The sequence below is a fragment of the Nerophis ophidion genome, linkage group LG10, assembly GCF_033978795.1.
Source record: "Nerophis ophidion isolate RoL-2023_Sa linkage group LG10, RoL_Noph_v1.0, whole genome shotgun sequence".
Classification (NCBI taxonomy): Eukaryota; Metazoa; Chordata; class Actinopteri; order Syngnathiformes; family Syngnathidae; genus Nerophis; species Nerophis ophidion.
In genome coordinates, this window is record NC_084620.1 from 63768396 (window position 1) to 63786366 (window position 17971).

General features: G+C 40.6%; 1 protein-coding gene across 1 annotated transcript; it reads right to left on the reverse strand.

Annotated features, from left to right (window-relative positions):
* Positions 1–1097: 1097 nt before the first annotated feature.
* alg10 (ALG10 alpha-1,2-mannosyltransferase) lies at positions 1098–16683 on the reverse strand. The gene is made up of 3 exons (XM_061914454.1): positions 16318–16683; positions 9737–9934; positions 1098–2435 (listed from the first exon to the last, which is right to left on the reverse strand). The coding sequence occupies exons 1-3, from the start codon at positions 16486–16488 to the stop codon at positions 1380–1382; spliced, it is 1425 nt and encodes a 474-aa protein (XP_061770438.1). The 5' UTR covers positions 16489–16683; the 3' UTR covers positions 1098–1379.
* Positions 16684–17971: the final 1288 nt, after the last annotated feature.

Below are 17971 nucleotides of genomic sequence, written 5' to 3' on the forward strand. Positions count from 1 at the left end.
AAAAACATTTATAATAGTGATAAAATCTGATATTGATATTAAATAAATACAGTTATCATAATGACAATATTTTCATAGTTGTAATTACAAATATAATTATTTTAAACATGGTTAACTAAAATTACAATTCAAATGAAAAAATACAATACTAGAGTGGTATTTGTAATATGATATAAACAATAAATAACAGATTTAAAAACATATATTTCAATGTGTTATTCAAAATAAATTTTGAATTAAGTCCTTGTTTATAAATAAGATAATCATAGTTGTCTTTTTATTGCTATATTTCATTAAAATAAAAAACTGCATGAATTTATGCTGTAAATAATACCAAATATTTGGAATTGACTTGCAATGATGTGTCGAAGTGTATGTTCTATATTATTTAATAACATTAAAATGTGCCATTTTACTATAGTTCAAATGAATTATACAAATAAAACAATATTCACACTTTTATTATAATCATAATTACAATTTACCATTTCATACATTTGAAATCGGTAGATACAAGTTAGTTCTAAAATTGCAATTATTTCTTTAATAGTTATTACTCAATACAGTTAAAATGTGTTTTATTTTTAATACAAGTATATATAGATAATATAAATGTTTAATATTAATATTTAAATATACGATTCTGATATCAAAGTTATAGTAATGACAATATTTTCATAATTATTGTGACAAATAATTAAAAATATTTTGTAATCTTGATTAATTAAAATTACAATTAAAAATAAAAATAGATATAAATAATAGAGTGGTATCCGTATTATTATATAAATGACGAATTATGGATCCAAAATATATATTTAAATGTGTTATTCAAAATTTAATTGAATCCTTGTTTATAATTAAGATTAAAAAAGGTCAGTTTATTGCTATATTTCATCAAAATAAGAACATACATATTTTTATACTGTAAATAATAAAAACTGTTTGGAATTGACTTCCCATGCAATAATGTGTCTAAATGTATATGTACCATTAAAATGTATAATTTTAGTGTATTTCAGTTGTATGAAAGAAATATATAACAAACAAAATAGTGTATCTCGGAAAGTGTGTTAATAAACAAGCTTAAAAAGCTATTTTATGTATTCTATTGCTTTATTGATAGGAGATCCATAATCAGCATATTCACGACAAGGAAACAAACTAAAAAAGGAACATTGACGATTTAACGGGAAAGAAAAAGGATTTGGAATAAAAAGTGAAGTCCAGCCAACACATTTTCAGTCAGGGGAAAAAATAGGTCTTTTTCAAAAAAATAACACTTTGTAAAAACAAAAAAAACTGCTTCACATTTGGTGGTCCTGATACCACAAACGAAAACAAGGTCCCATCCCGCGTACAAAATCTTCCTGCTGCGATCACCACATGAACCTCTGGGTGGCGCCGCTGTCCGGCCAGCGGAAGGTCTTGGCGACGAAGATGTAAACGGCGGCGGCGTTGACGGCCGAGTAGAGCAGGAACTCCAGCGCCAGCCGGGGCAGCGAGGGCATGGGCATGTGCAGACGGTACATCAGGTACGGCACGATGAAGTAGCGGAACTCCAGGAGCTTCTGCGGCACGGTGGCGGCCACCACGCACGCCAGGAACGCCGAGGTCCAAAACAGCGAGCGCGACTTGAGCGAATCCAGGAAGTTCCAGCCGGCGAAGACGTAGGCGGGCACGAAAAGGAAGCGCGCCAGCTCGTGCTTCTGGAAGAGGCGTCGCCACACGTAGAAGGTGAAGTGGCGGTTGTCTGCCAGGAGGTAGCGGTGCACCGCCGTCAACTTCCACACCAGCAGGGAGGACGCGACGGCGATGGCGAGGAAGAGGAGCGGCCGCCTTTTCAGCGTCTGCAGGAAGCGAAGCGTTCGCTCGTAACACAGCGAGACGGGCGAGGAGAAGAAGAGCGAGAAAGAAAGGAAGTAGAAGAGCTGAGGGACGTTGAGGCAAGCTTGGTGGCTCGCGCGGTCGCCCACCACCACGCCGTCGTTCAGCCACATGAAGACCAGGAACGCCACGGCGACCAGCGCGTACGGCCACGCCACGCACAGCACCGCCTTCACGTGACCGCCCGAGGACAGGAAGTCCGCCGTGAAAAGCAGGACTCGCTTGGCGCCGCTGAGAGACAACGGCACCTGCGAGGACCTGTCGTCTGTCTTCTTGGCGTGCGCCGCCCGCCACGCCTCGTCCATCAGGGGCGCCACCAGGGTGCCGGCGCAGAACGCCACCCACACGATGTTGGTCTGGCGGAAAAAGATGGCGCCGACGCCCAGGAGCGCCGACGCTTTGTGGCAGCCGTGCAGAGTCATGAGGTAGGCGAAGAGCACGAAGAACGTGGAGCCGGCGTCCGTGTAGTACAGGAAGTTGAAGAAGTAGAGCACGGGGAAGGTGGAGAGCGACAACGCCGAGAGGATGCGGCGAGCGGCCGGCCGCGTCTGCAAGAGAAGAAGCAAAACGTCAAAGATCCTCAATACCACAAGAGACTTTTTAGGGACCTCCTGCAAAATTACTATTCAAATATTTTTTATTCGACAGGAGCTCTCTGTTGTTTTTAGGGACCTCCTGCAAAACTACATTTCAAAGATCCTCTATTTGACAGGAGCTCTCTGTTGTTTTTAGGGACTTCCTGCAAAACTACAATTCAAAGATCTTCTATTCGACAAGAGCTCTCTCCTGTTTTTATGGACCTCCTGCAAAATCACTATTCAAAGATCCTCTATTGGACAGGAGCTCTCTGTTGTTTTTAGGGACTTCCTGCAAAACTACAATTCAAAGATTCTCTATTTGACAGGAGCTCTCTGTTGTTTATAGGGACTTTCGGCAAAATTACTATTCATAGATCCTCTATTCGACAGGAGCTCTCTGTTGTTTTTACGGACCTCCTGCAAAATTACTATTCATAGATCCTCTATTCGACAGGAGCTCTCTGTTGTTTTTATGGACCTCCTGCAAAATCACTATTCAAAGATCCTCTATTCGACAGGAGCTCTCTGTTGTTTTTAGGGACTTCCTGCAAAACTACAATTCAAAGATTCTCTATTCGACAGGAGCTCTCTGTTGTTTATAGGGACTTTCGGCAAAATTCAAATTCAAAGATCCTCTGTTTGACAGGAGCTCTCTGTTGTTTTTAGGGACTTCTTCCAAAACTACAATTCAAAGATCCTCTATTTGACAGGAGCTCTCTGTTGTTTTTACGGACCTCCTGCAAAATTACTATTCATAGATCCTCTATTCGACAGGAGCTCTCTGTTGTTTTTACGGACCTCCTGCAAAATTACTATTCATAGATCCTCTATTCGACAGGAGCTCTCTGTTGTTTTTACGGACCTCCTGCAAAATTACTATTCATAGATCCTCTATTCGACAGGAGCGCTCTGTTGTTTTTAGGGACTTCTTGCAAAACTACAATTCAAAGATCCTCTATTTGACAGGAGCTCTCTGTTGTTTTTAGGGACCTCCTGCAAAATCACTATTCAAAGATCCTCTATTCGACAGGAGCTCTGTTGTTTTTAGGGACTTCCTGCAAAACTAAAATTCAAAGATTCTCTATTCGACATGAGCTCTCTGTTGTTTATAGGGACTTTCGGCAAAACTAAAATTCAAAGATCCTCTGTTTGACAGGAGCTCTCTGTTGTTTTTAGGGACTTTTTGCAAAACTACAATTCAAAGATCCTCTATTTGACAAGAGCTCTCTGTTGTTTTTAGGGACCTCCTGCAAAATTACTATTGAAAGATCCTCCATTCGACAGGAGCTCTCTGTTGTTTTAAGGACCTACTGCAAAACTACAATTCAAAGATCCTCTATTCAACAGGCGTTCTCTGTTGTTTTTAAGGACTTCCTGCAAAACTACAATTCAAAGATCTTCTATTTGACAGGAGCTCTCTGTTGTTTTTAGGGACTTCCTGCAAAACTACAATTCAAAGATCCTCTATTTGACAGGAGCTCTCTGTTGTTTTTACGGACCTCCAGCAAAATTACTATTCATAGATCCTCTATTCGACTGGAGCTCTCTGTTGTTTTTATGGACCTCCTGCAAAATTACTATTCATAGATCCTCTATTCGACAGGAGCTCTCTGTTGTTTTTAGGGACTTCTTGCAAAACTACAATTCAAAGATCCTCTATTTGACAGGAGCTCTCTGTTGTTTTTAGGGACCTCCTGCAAAATTACTATTCAAAGATTCTCTATTCGACAGGAGCTCTCTTTTGTTTTTAGGGACTTCCTGCAAAACTACAATTCAAAGATCCTCCATTCGACAGGAGCTCTTTGTTGTTTTCAGGGACCTCCTGCACAATTACTATTCAAAGATCCTCTATTCGACAGGAGCTCTCTGTTGTTTTAAGGACCTCCTGCAAAATTACTATTCAAAGATCCTCTATTCAACAGGAGCTTTCTGTTGTTTTTAGGGACTTCCTGCAAAACTACAATTCAAAGATCCTCTATTCAACAGGCGTTCTCTGTTGTTTTTAAGGACTTCCTGCAAAACTACAATTCAAAGATCTTCTATTTGACAGGAGCTCTCTGTTGTTTTTAGGGACTTCCTGCAAAACTACAATTCAAAGATCCTCTATTCGACAGGACCTCTGTTGTTTTTAGAGACCTCCTGCAAAATTACTATTCAAAGATCCTCCATTCGACAGGAGCTCTCTGTTGTTTTTAGGGACCTCCTGCAAAACTACAATTCAAAGATCCTCTATTCGACAAGAGCTCTCTGCTGTTTTTAGAGACCTCCTGCAAAATTAATATTCAAAGATCCTCTATTCGACAGGAGCTCTCTGTTGTATAGAAGACCTTGGCCGTATTTTTTTAAGGAGGTCCTTAACAACAACAACAACGCTCTCCTGTTGTTCAGAGGATCTCTGATTGTTTTTAGCAGGAAGTTTTAAAAATCGAAAGAGCGCTCCTGTTGTATACAGGATCTGTGATAGTTTTTTGGGGGGTGAGACATTCCTAAAAACAAAGACCACTCCTGTCGTGTAGAAGATCATTAATATTTTTTTTGCGGGAGGTTCCTAAAAACAACATAATACTCCTATTGTATAGACTGAGGATCTTTGACAAGAATTTGTGCAGAAGGTCCATAAAAACAACAAAGTTCTCCTGTTGTTTAGAGGATCTTTGACTATTTTTTGCAGGAGATTTTAAACACCAACTGAGCGCTCCTGATCTATAAAGAATCTTATTTTTTGCAGAAGGTTCTTAAAAACAACACAGTGCTACTACCATATAGAGGATCTTTGAAGCGCATATTTGCAGGAGGTCCTTAAAAACAACAGAATGCTCCTGTTTAATATAGAAGATCTTTGACAATTTTTTTGCAGGAGGTTCATAAAAATGAGCGATCCTCGGGATACTCAGGAGTGCTCGTTTCTATTCAAAGATCTTTTATATGACAGGAGGGCTACGTTTGTTTTTAGGAACTTCCCGCAAAAACAGTCAAAGATCTTCCATACAACAGGAGAGCTTTGTTGTTTTTAAAGACCTCCTGCAAAACTCCTCGTCAAAGATCCTCTACACAGCAAGAGTACTCTATTGTTTTTAAGAACTTCATGCAAAAACACTAGTCGGAGATCCTCTATGCAACAGGATCGCTCTTTTTTTTCTGAAACCTCCTGCAAAATACAGTGAAAAATCCTCTATGCGCCAGGATCGACTGGGGAAAAAAACAGTGTGTCAAAGATCCTCTATATGACAGGAGCGCTGCCCTCTTTTTAAGGACCTACTGCAAAAACCTTTGTCTCTCTATTTAAAAAAAAAAGAAAAACACCCATCAAAGATCCTTTATATGTCAGGAGCATTCCGTTTTAAGGACCTCCCGCAAAAACGCTTGTCTGTCTATTGCAAAAAAAAGTAAAATATCCTCGACATAACAAGAGAACTTTGCTGTTTTTAAGAACCTTCAGCAAAAAAAAACTAGGAAAAAAAGTTAAAGATCTTCCATACAACAGGAGAGCTTTGTTGTTTTTAAAGACCTCCTGCAAAACTCCTCGTCAAAGATCCTCTATACAGCAGACGTACTCTATTGTTTTTAAGAACTTCATGCAAAAACACTAGTCGGAGATCCTCTATGCAACAAGATCGCTCTTTTTTTTTTTTGAAACCTCCTGCAAAATACAGTGAAAAATCCTCTATGCGCTAGGATCGACTGGGGGAAAAAACAAAGCTTGTCAAAGATCCTCTATATGACAGGAGCGCTGCCCTCTTTTTAAGGACCTACTGCAAAAACCCTCGTCTCTCTATTTAAAAAAAAGAAAAACACCCATCAAAGATCCTTTATATGTCAGGAGCATTCCGTTGTTTTTAAGGACCTCCCGCAAAAACGCTTGTCTGACTATTGCAAAAAAAATTAAAATATCCTCTACATAACAAGAGAACTCTGCTGTTTTTAAGGACCTTCAGCAAAAACGCTTGTCTGTCTATTGCAAAAAAAAAGTAAAATATCCTCGACATAATAAGAGAACTCTGCTGTTTTTAAGAACCTTCAGCAAAAAAAAAACTCTGAAAAAAACAGTCAAAAATCTCCCATACAACAGGAGAGCTTTGTTGTTTTTAAAGACCTCCGGGAAAACTCCTCGTCAAAGATCCTCTATACGGCAGGAGTACTCTATTGTTTTTAAGAACTTCATGCAAAAACACTAGTCGGGGATCCTCTATGCAACAGGATCACTCTTTTATTTATTTATCTATTTATTTTAAACCTTCTGCAAAATACAGTCAAAAATCCTCTATGCGCCAAGATCGACTGGGAAAAAAAAACAAGGTTCGTCAAAGATCCTCTATATGACAGGAGAGCTGCCCTCTTTTTAGGGACCTACTGCAAAAACCTCTCTATTAAAAAAAAAAAAGAAAAACACCCATCAAAGATCCTTTATATGTCAGGAGCATTCCGTTGTTTTTAAGGACCTCCTGCAAAAACGCTTGTTTGACTATTGCAAAAAAAATTAAAATATCCTCTACATAACAAGAGAACTCTGCTGTTTTTAAGGACCTTCAGCAAAAACGCTTGTCTGTCTATTGCAAAAAAAAGTAAAATATCCTCGACATAACAAGAGAACTTTGCTGTTTTTAAGAACCTTCAGCAAAAAAAAACTAGGAAAAAAACAGTCAAAGATCTTCCATACAACAGGAGAGCTTTGTTGTTTTTAAAGACCTCCTGCAAAACTCCTCGTCAAAGATCCTCTATACAGCAGGAGTACTCTATTGTTTTTAAGAACTTCATGCAAAAACACTAGTCGGAGATCCTCTATGCAACAGGATCGCTCTTTTTTTTCTGAAACCTTCTGCAAAATACAGTCAAAAATCATCCATGCGCCAGGATCGACTGGAGAAAAAAAACAAAGTTTGTCAAAGATCCTCTATATGACAGGAGAGCTGCCCTCTTTTTAGGGACCTACTGCAAAAACCCCTCTATTTAAAAAAAAAAAGAAAAACACCCATCAAAGATCCTTTATATGTCAGGAGCATTCCGTTGTTTTTAAGGAGCTCCAGCAAAAACGCTTGTCTGACTATTCCAAAAAAAATTAAAATATCCTCTACATAACAAGAGAACTCTGCTGTTTTAAGGACCTTCAGCAAAAACGCTTGTCTGTCTATTGCAAAAAAAAGTAAAATATCCTCGACATAATAAGAGAACTCCGCTGTTTTTAAGAACTTTCAGCAAAAAAAACCTCGGAAAAAAACAGTCAAAGATCTCCCATACAACAGGAGAGTTTTGTTGTTTTTAAATACCTCCTGCAAAACTCCTCGTCAAAGATCCTCTATACAGCAGGAGTACTCTATTGTTTTTAAGAACTTCATGCAAAAACACTAATCGGGAGATCCTCTATGCAACAGGATCGCTCTTTTTTTTCTGAAACCTTCTGCAAAATACAGTCAAAAATCATCCATGCGCCAGGATCGACTGGAGAAAAAAAACAAAGTTTGTCAAAGATCCTCTATATGACAGGAGAGCTGCCCTCTTTTTAGGGACCTACTGCAAAAACCCCTCTATTTAAAAAAAAAAAGAAAAACACCCATCAAAGATCCTTTATATGTCAGGAGCATTCCGTTGTTTTTAAGGAGCTCCAGCAAAAACGCTTGTCTGACTATTCCAAAAAAAATTAAAATATCCTCTACATAACAAGAGAACTCTGCTGTTTTTAAGGACCTTCAGCAAAAACGCTTGTCTGTCTATTGCAAAAAAAAGTAAAATATCCTCGACATAATAAGAGAACTCCGCTGTTTTTAAGAACTTTCAGCAAAAAAAAACTCGGAAAAAAACAGTCAAAGATCTCCCATACAACAGGAGAGTTTTGTTGTTTTTAAATACCTCCTGCAAAACTCCTCGTCAAAGATCCTCTATACAGCAGGAGTACTCTATTGTTTTTAAGAACTTCATGCAAAAACACTAATCGGGAGATCCTCTATGCAACAGGATCGCTCTTTTTTTTCTGAAACCTTCTGCAAAATACAGTCAAAAATCATCCATGCGCTAGGATCGACTGGGAAAAAAAAACAAGGTTTGTCAAAGATCCTCGATATGACAGGAGAGCTGCCCTCTTTTTAAGGACCTACTGCAAAAACCTCTCTATTTAAAAAAAAAAGAAAAACACCCATCAAAGATCCTTTATATGTCAGGAGCATTCCGTTGTTTTTAAGGAGCTCCAGCAAAAACGCTTGTCTGACTATTCCAAAAAAAATTAAAATATCCTCTACATAACAAGAGAACTCTGCTGTTTTTAAGGACCTTCAGCAAAAACGCTTGTCTGTCTATTGCAAAAAAAAGTAAAATATCCTCGACATAATAAGAGAACTCCGCTGTTTTTAAGAACTTTCAGCAAAAAAAAACTCGGAAAAAAACAGTCAAAGATCTCCCATACAACAGGAGAGTTTTGTTGTTTTTAAATACCTCCTGCAAAACTCCTCGTCAAAGATCCTCTATACAGCAGGAGTACTCTATTGTTTTTAAGAACTTCATGCAAAAACACTAATCGGGAGATCCTCTATGCAACAGGATCGCTCTTTTTTTTCTGAAACCTTCTGCAAAATACAGTCAAAAATCATCCATGCGCTAGGATCGACTGGGAAAAAAAAACAAGGTTTGTCAAAGATCCTCGATATGACAGGAGAGCTGCCCTCTTTTTAAGGACCTACTGCAAAAACCTCTCTATTTAAAAAAAAAAGAAAAACACCCATCAAAGATCCTTTATATGTCAGGAGCATTCCGTTGTTTTTAAGGACCTCCAGCAAAAACGCTTGACTGTCTATTGCAAAAAAAAAGTAAAATATCCTTGACATAACAAGAGAACTCTGCTGCTTTTAAGGACCTTCAGCAAAAAAAGGAAAAAAACTGTCAAAGATCCTCTATATAACAGGATTGCTCTGTTGTTGTTAAGAACCTACTGACAAAAAGGCTTGTCAACCAACCGTAACACCCTCCTCCCTAACCCCTCCCAAAAAGACAGCCAAAGATCCTCTATACAACATGATCATGCTGATTTTTTTTAAAGACTTACTGAAAAAAACTGTCAAAGATTTTCTACATAAGAGAACTCTGATGTTTTTAAAGACCTTCTGCAAAAAAAACAGGGAAAAAAAAGATCCTCTATACAACATGAGCGCTCTGCTGTTGTTTTATTTTTAAGTGCGATGGAGAAGCCTTTGTACCGCCAGTGTCGCTTTTACCGTAATGTGAGACCCAAAACAGTACAATTACATGTAAAAAGTGAACAAAAATACTAAAGTGTGAGCGCTCGCCTTGTCCTTGGGGTGCAGCCTGCAGACCAGGCGGTAGAGCAGGTAGAGGATGCCGCCGTTGAAGAGGAGGTTGATGAAGCGCAGCATGGCGGTGGAACACAACACGTCAGCCGGCAGGTTGGCGAGACGCACCAAGGGCTTGATGATGCCCACGGAGACCAGGTAGAGTCCTGGCAGGGTGGTGATCATCGGGTCCCACTGTGGAAGAAAACCCACATCTCAATAAAAAAAACACGAGTAGATCATCACCATTGTTATTAGTTCCATGACACTTTAGGGAGGGTAGGACATCAGGGGTGTCAAAAAAACATTGATATTCGAACAAATCGCAATTCTTATTTGTAAAGATCCCGAATCAATTATTATTATCATTATTTTTTTTGTCTTTTCCAAGCAGGCAAATCATATTGTTGATGTCAATGCCAATATTTGCTGTATAGATCATTAATACAAAACATTATTGCAGCTATTTTATGGCGGATTGTACTTAATCATAGAACTGGCACTCAGCGTTATGACAGTATTGATTCTGAATCGAGAATCGATTCTGATTCAAATTGTTACCTCCAAGAACCCAATGGGTCGTACATGTGGGCGATACATAAAATACTGGTATCGGCCCTAAATGTGTTTATCATAATTATAATCAGGATAAAACAATTTCCCCCCCTCCTATTTGATTTCCATCCGTCCATTTTCGACCGCTTGTCCCTTTTGATTTATTACATGCAATTGTTTGAGCACAGTCATTTGGATGGTAGGGTTGATTGATTGATTGAAACTTTTATTAGTAGATTGCACAGTACGGTACATATTTAGTACAATTGACCACTAAATCATGGGTGTCAAACTTTGGCCCATACAGCGTCGGTACCGCTGTAACACCGCTAATACTCATACTTGCCAACCCTCCTAATTTTTCCGGTAGACTTCCGAAGTTCAGTGCCCCTCCCGAAAATCTCCCGGGGCAACCATTCTCCCGAATTTCTACCGATTTCCACCTGGACAACTATATTGGGGGCGTGCATTTAAGGCACTGCCTTTAGCGTTCTCTACAACCTGTCGTCAAGTCCGCTTTTCCTCCATACTAACAGTGTGTCACATAATATGTGTGGCTTTTACACACACACACACACACACACACACACACACACACACACACACACACACACACACACACACACACACACACACAAGTGAATGCAAGGCATACTTGGTCAACAGCCATACAGGTCACACTGAGGGTGGCCGTATAAACAACTTTGGCACTGTTACAAATATGTGCCACACTGTGAACCCACACCAAACAAGAATGACAAACACATTTCGGGTGAACATCCGCACGTAACACAACAGAAGAAATACCCAGAGCCCATTGCAGCACTAACTCTTCCAGGAAACTTCCAGCAAACTGACCAATAATTAACGTTTTATTCATGCATTTTCTCTTGCTACTTCAAGGTTTAAATGTTTGATTTATTCATTATTGTTATTTTATTTTCAAATGTATTATTAGCCTGAGGAAAAAGTTCATTTTGATATTTACCTCAGAAGGCTGCAAATAGAAAAAAAGGCACTCAATTTTTATTTAAATTTTATTTGATATGCCATTGATATTTTTTTATTATTATTATTATTATTATTATTTGAAACTCGATTTTGCATGTCGCTATAAAGTTATATAAGTCTTGCTTGTTCAATATTCAACGCAAAACTTGTTTGGGTCCCTATTAAAAGGTTCATTTGTTCAACCTTGGCCCGCGGCTTTGTTCAGTTTAAAATTTCGTCCCACTCTGTATTTGAGTTTGACACCCCTGCACTAAATGGTAACACCCAAATAAGTTTTTCAACTTGTTTAAGTCGGGGTCCACGTTAATCAGTTCATGGTTAAGAGGTGCACAAAAAAGCAAATGACCATCTTCATCGGGATTCTTATTCATTCTAATTCTAAATTTAAGTCATGATTTACAAAAAAAAAATCAATAAGGAAAAAATGTATCCATATTTTAGCTATTTTTATAAATATATATTTAAAAAAATGTGTTTTAGGTCATCTTCGTGCAACCAGAAGGAGCTTTTCTAGCCTGTAACCTGTTTTGAAAAAGTGTCATTATGATCATTATATCAAATGACACATTGCGAGAATCGGTTTAAATCAGGAATCAATTCGGAATCGAACCCACAAGAGTCGAATCGTTCGGTGCCCAAACATTCACATCCCCAATGGATAGTGCAAAATAACTGAATACAACCAAAAACTAGTATTGCCTCTCCAAAAAACACAAATATTGGCAAAAAAAAAAGAAGATCCAATACAACCCAGGTATCGACATTGTTGATATTAGCGTATTACCATGAATTGACTAACGTGGTGGTGGGCTCTCCTATTTCTGGGGCTGAGGTTGCCGAGGTAGTCAAAAAGCTCCTTGGTGGCAAGGCCCCAAGGGTGGATGAGAACCGCCCGGAGTTCCTTAAGGCTCTGGATGCTGTGGGGCTGTCTTGGTTGACAAGACTCCGCAGCATCGCGTGGTAATCGGGGGCGGTACCTCTGGATTGGCAGACCGGGCTGGTGGTCCCTCTCTTTAAGGAGGGGGACCGGAGGGTGTGTTCCAACTATCGTGGGATCACCCTCCCCGGTAAGGTTTATTCAGGTGTACTGGAGAGGAGGCTACGTCGGATAGTCGAACCTCGGATTCAGGAGGAACAGTGTGGTTTTCGTCCTGGTCGTGGAACTGTGGACCAGCTTTATACTCTCAACAGGGTTTTTGAGGGTGCATGGGAGTTTGCCCAACCAGTCTACATGTGCTTTGTGGACTTGGAGAAGGCATTCGGCCGTGTCCCTCGGGAAGTCCTGTGGGGAGTGCTCAGGTACAGTGTTTCCCACAGGTCAGGCATCTATTTGTGGTGGTGTGGTCGGGCGGGGGACGGGGGGTGGGCTCAGGGGATGGGTGGCAGCGGCGATGACCAAGAAGAACGCGGAGTTGGTATATAATTACAACACTTAACGTACATACTTATATAATATTTACATATTTATATAATATGTAACTACAAGCTCCATTCACAGACAGAGTCCCATTGCTTTTATGAGCGGTCGAGCGAGTCAAAAGCCCAAATGTTTTATTTATTTGTGGCGGCTGTAATTCTTTCGTGGCAGGCCGCGACAAATAAATGAATGTGTGGGAAACCCAGGGGTATCGGACTGTCTTATTGTGGCGGTCCGCTCCATGTACGATCAGTGTCAGAGCTTGGTCCGCATTGCCGGCAGTAAGTTGGACACGTTTCCAGTGAGGGTTGGACTCCGCCAAGGCTGTCCTTTGTCACCGATTCTGTTCATAACTTTTATGGACAGAATTTCTAGGCGCAGTCAAGGCGTTGAGGGGTTCCAGTTTGGTGGCCGTGGGATTAGGTCTCTGCTTTTTGCAGATGATGTGGTCCTGATGGCTTCATCTGGCCGTGATCTCCAGCTCTCGCTGGATCGATTCGCAGTCGAGTGTGAAGCGACCGGAATGAGAATCAGCACCTCTAATTCCGAGTCCATGGTTCTCTCCTGGAAAAGGGTGGAGTGCCCTGTCCCAAGTGGAGGAGTTCAAGTACCTAGGAGTTTTGTTCACGAGTGAGGGAAGAGTGGATCGTGAGACCGACAGGCGGATAGGTGCGGCGTCTTCAGTTATGCGGACGTTGTACCGATCCGTTGTGGTGAAGAAGGAGCTGAGCCGGAAGGCAAAGCTCTCTATTTATCGGTCGATCTACGTTCCCATCCTCACCTATGGTCATGAGCTTTGGGTCAAGACCGAAAGGATAAGATCACGGGTACAAGCGGCCGAAATGAGTTTCCTCCGCCGTGTGGCGGGGCTCTCCCTTAGAGATAGGGTGAGAAGCTCTGTCACCCGGGAGGAACTCAAAGTAAAGCCGCTGCTCCTTCACATCGAGAGGAGCCAGATGAGGTGGTTCGGGCATCTGGTCAGGATGCCACCCGGACCCCTCCCTAGGGAGGTGTTTAGGGCACTTCCAACTGGTAGGAGGCCACGGGGAAGACGCAGGACACTTTGGGAAGACTATGTCTCCCGGATGCCCTGGGAACGCCTCGGGATCCCCCGGGAAGAGCTAGATGAAGTGGTTGGGGAGAGGGAAGTCTGGGCTTCCCTGCTTAGGCTGCTGCCCCCGCGACCCGACTTCGGATAAGCGGAAGAAGATGGATGGAAGGATGATTAACGTGGACCCTGACTTAAACAAGTTGAAAAACGTTTTCGGGTGTTACCATTTAGTGGTCACTTGTACGGAATATTTATTCTACTGTGCAATTTATCAATAAAAGTTTGAAACTTTTATTAGTAGATTGCACAGTAAAAAATTCAAAACTCTCAAGGGAACGAAATGCGGTCTTGAAAATCAGGAGCAACCAAGAGGCGCGAAAGACTGAGTCATGACCTGTGCAAAAATGGAGAAAGAAGAGAGGACCTGGCGCTCAAAAACAAAGGAATAAGAAGGTGAGCTGCTAGTATTATATTTTGCGTCCTCTTCTACAGCTGTTTTCATCCATTGCTTTCGGTCCCCTAGAGGGGGGGGGAGGGGGGGACCGCATATGTGGGGTTGCCCACATATGCGGTCCTCTCCAAGGTTTCTCATAGTCATCCTTGTAACTGTCACCGACGTCTCATTGGGGTGAGTTTTTCCTTGCCCTTATGTGGGCTCTACCGAGAATTTTGTTGTGGTTTGTGCGACCCTTTGAGACAATTGTGATTTAGGGCTATATAAATAAACATTGATTGATTGATTGGTTGAATTAGATGACCATAGCAACTAATTAGATTACCATAGCAACTAGTATATCATCCATAAGCGAAGTTTCCAAGCATTGAAATACTTTGTATAGTTGAAGACTTACGGTCATTAGAAAACATCACTGCACATCATAGTGGCAGCTACACTTTCCATCTTAAATATCTAAAAAAATGATTTAGGCATGTCAGGCGGCCCAGATTGAAAAAGCTCAACGGGCCACATGTGGCCCCCGGGCCTTAATTTGCCCAGGTCTGCCTTAGACGTATCCTCGCTCATCCATGCGGACTCGACAATGGCTGAGTTAGTGGGTGGCCGAGAGTGGAGTCAGCTCTCTTGGTTGCTTTGTTGGGTCCGCTCCTGTCCCTGACCATGCTTATATAATATATACCAGTGGTTCTCAAATGGGGTACGCGTACCCCTGGGGGTACGTGAAGTTATGCCAAGGGGTACGTAAGATTTTTTAAAATATTCTAAAAATAGCAACAATTCAAAAATCCTTTATAAATATATTTTTTGAAGAATACTTCAACAAAATATGAATGTAACTTTATAAACTGTGAAAAGAAATGCAACAATGTAATATTCAGTGTTGACAGCTAGATTTTTTGTGGACATGTTCCATAAATATTGATGTTAAATATTTCTTTTTTTGTGAAGAAATGTTTAGAATTAAGTTGATGAATCCAGATGGATCTCTATTACAATCCCCAAACAGGGCACTTTAAGTTGATGATTGCTTCTATGTGTAGAAATCTTTATTTACAATTGAATCACTTGTTTATTTTTCAACAGGCTTTTAGTTATTTTTATATCTTCTTTTCCAAATAGTTCAAGAAAGACCACTACAAATGAGCAATATTTTGTACTGTTTTACAATTTAATCAACCAGAAACTGATGAAATAGTGCTGTAGCTCGGTTGGTAGAGTGGCCGTGCCAGCAACTTGAGGGTTGCAGGTTCGATTCCCGCTTGTGCCATCTTAGTTACTGCTGCTGTGTCCTTGGGCAAGACACTTTACACACCTGCTCCCAGTGCCACCCACACTGGTTTAAATGTAACTTAGATATTGGGTGTCACTATGTAAAGCGCTTTGAGTCACTTGAGAAAAGTGCTATATAAATATAATTCACTTCACACTGTATTTTATTTCTTTATCTTTTTTTTTCAACCAAAAATGCTTTGCTCTGATTAGGGGGTACTTGAACTAAAAAAATGTTCACAGGGGGTACATCACTAAAAAAAGGTTGACAACCACTGCTTTATACGATATAGGCTTCACGGTGGAAGAGGGGTTAGTGCGTCTGCCTCACAATACGATCGGTCCTGAGTAGTCAGGGTTCAATCCCGGGCTCGGGATCTTTTTGTGTGGATTTTGCGTGTCCTCCCAGTGACTGCGTGGGTTCCCTCCGGGTACTTTGGCTTCCTCCCACTTCCAAAGACATGCACCTGGGGATAGGTTGATTGGCAACACTAAACTGGCCCTGGTGTGTAAATGTGAGTGTGAATGTTGTTTATGTGTGTTGGCCCTGTGATGAGGTGGCGACTTGTCCAGGATGTACACCGCCTTCCGCCCGATTGTATCCGAGACGCCCCCCGCGATCCCGAAGGGAATAAGCGGCAGGGAAATGGATGGCTGGATGATTGATTGATTTAAAAAAAACATGGGTGTTGCAGTTATATTGCAATTGTAACGAAATACAATCTAAGCAAACAACATACAAAGACGCGTTTCACGGATTAGCTGCCATCGCTAATCCGCTTGTTCGCAGTAAATTGGCACTTTTTTTGTTTGTTTACCTCGTTGAATCTCCCATGGCAGTACTTTTGAGCTTGGGGCACATGGAACAGCTCGTCCATGTACGGCTCTCTCTGCTCCCGGGTGATTGTGGAGAAGAGCAGGCAGGAGACCAGGAAGTTGCAGCTGCACAGAGCAGTGAACATGTAGCCTTCCAATCTCTCCATTAGCATCGTCGGCCACGCAAACAGAGGGCGAACTTCACTGGAAACTAAATGTGGAGATGTTGTCCAACCCGCATAACTACGAGATGCACGCCTAATTACGAGTTAAATTCTGCAAATGAGGGGTTATTGTTGAGGCAGCATCACTGCACGGAAGCGCTTGTTATTGACAGATACTAGTCCGCCTTGGAAATAGGGCCGATATGACAACAACAACCACTTTAATGTTCCTAGAATGTTATTAACACAGTGGTTCTTAACCTAGTTGGAGGTACTGAACCCCACCAGTTCCAGATGTAAATTCACCGCAACCTTCTTTAGTGAAAAATAAAATGTTTAGTTGTGTTTTTTTTTAAATTCAAGACAAAGTTAACATCCATCCATCCATTTTCTACCACTTATTCCCTTTTGGGGTGCTGGCGCCTATCTCAGCTACAATCTGGCGGAAGGCCGGGTACACCCTGGACAAGTCGCCACCTCATCGCAGGGCCAACACAGATAGACGGGCTACATTCACACTCACATTCACATACTAGGGCCAATTTAGTGTTTTCAATCAACCTATCCCCAGGTGCATGTCTTTGGAAGTGGGAGGAAGCCGGAGTACTCGGAGGGAACCCACGCATTCACGGGGAGAACATGCAAACTCCACACAGAAAGATCCCGAGCCTGGGATTGAACCCAGGACTGCAGAACCTTCGTATTGTGAGGCAGACGCACTAACCCCTCTCCCACCGTGAAGCCTTTTCACACTACAAAATAATCAAATAATGTAATATTATATATATATATATATATATATATATATATATGTATATGTATATATATATATATATATATATATATATATGTATATGTATATATATATATATATATATATATATATATATATATATATATATATATATATATATATATATATATATATGTATGTATATGTATATATATATGTATAGATGTATGTATATATGTATATGTATATATATATGTATGTATATATATATATATATATATATATATATAGTTATATCGTATTTCCTTGAATTGCCGCCGGGGCGCTAATTGATTTAAAACCTCTTCTCACTCCTGCGCTTACCAAAGGCATGCGGTAAAAGTAAGCATGCACTAATTATTTTAAAACCTCTTCTCACTCCGGCACTTACCAAGGGCTTGCAGTAAAACATTGAGTGTGATGTAAGCTCGGACCTTAAATCCTACTGAATAGCTCTTAATCTTCTTCCCTTTATGCGATTTTAAATTACCGGTATTGAAATCAGCTTCTTCCATTTTGAAAATGACGACAGTGGAAGTGTCACTCGTGACGTCACGAGTTTGACCAGGCGATAATACTAAGCATGCGCTAATTATTTTGCGAAGCAAGTCTGATCTGGCAGTAATTCAAGGCAGGCGCATACTATATGCCCTGCGGCAATTCAAGACAAAGTTATATGGGTTTTTTTTACCGGCGCACAAAATTAAGCTTGCATGAACG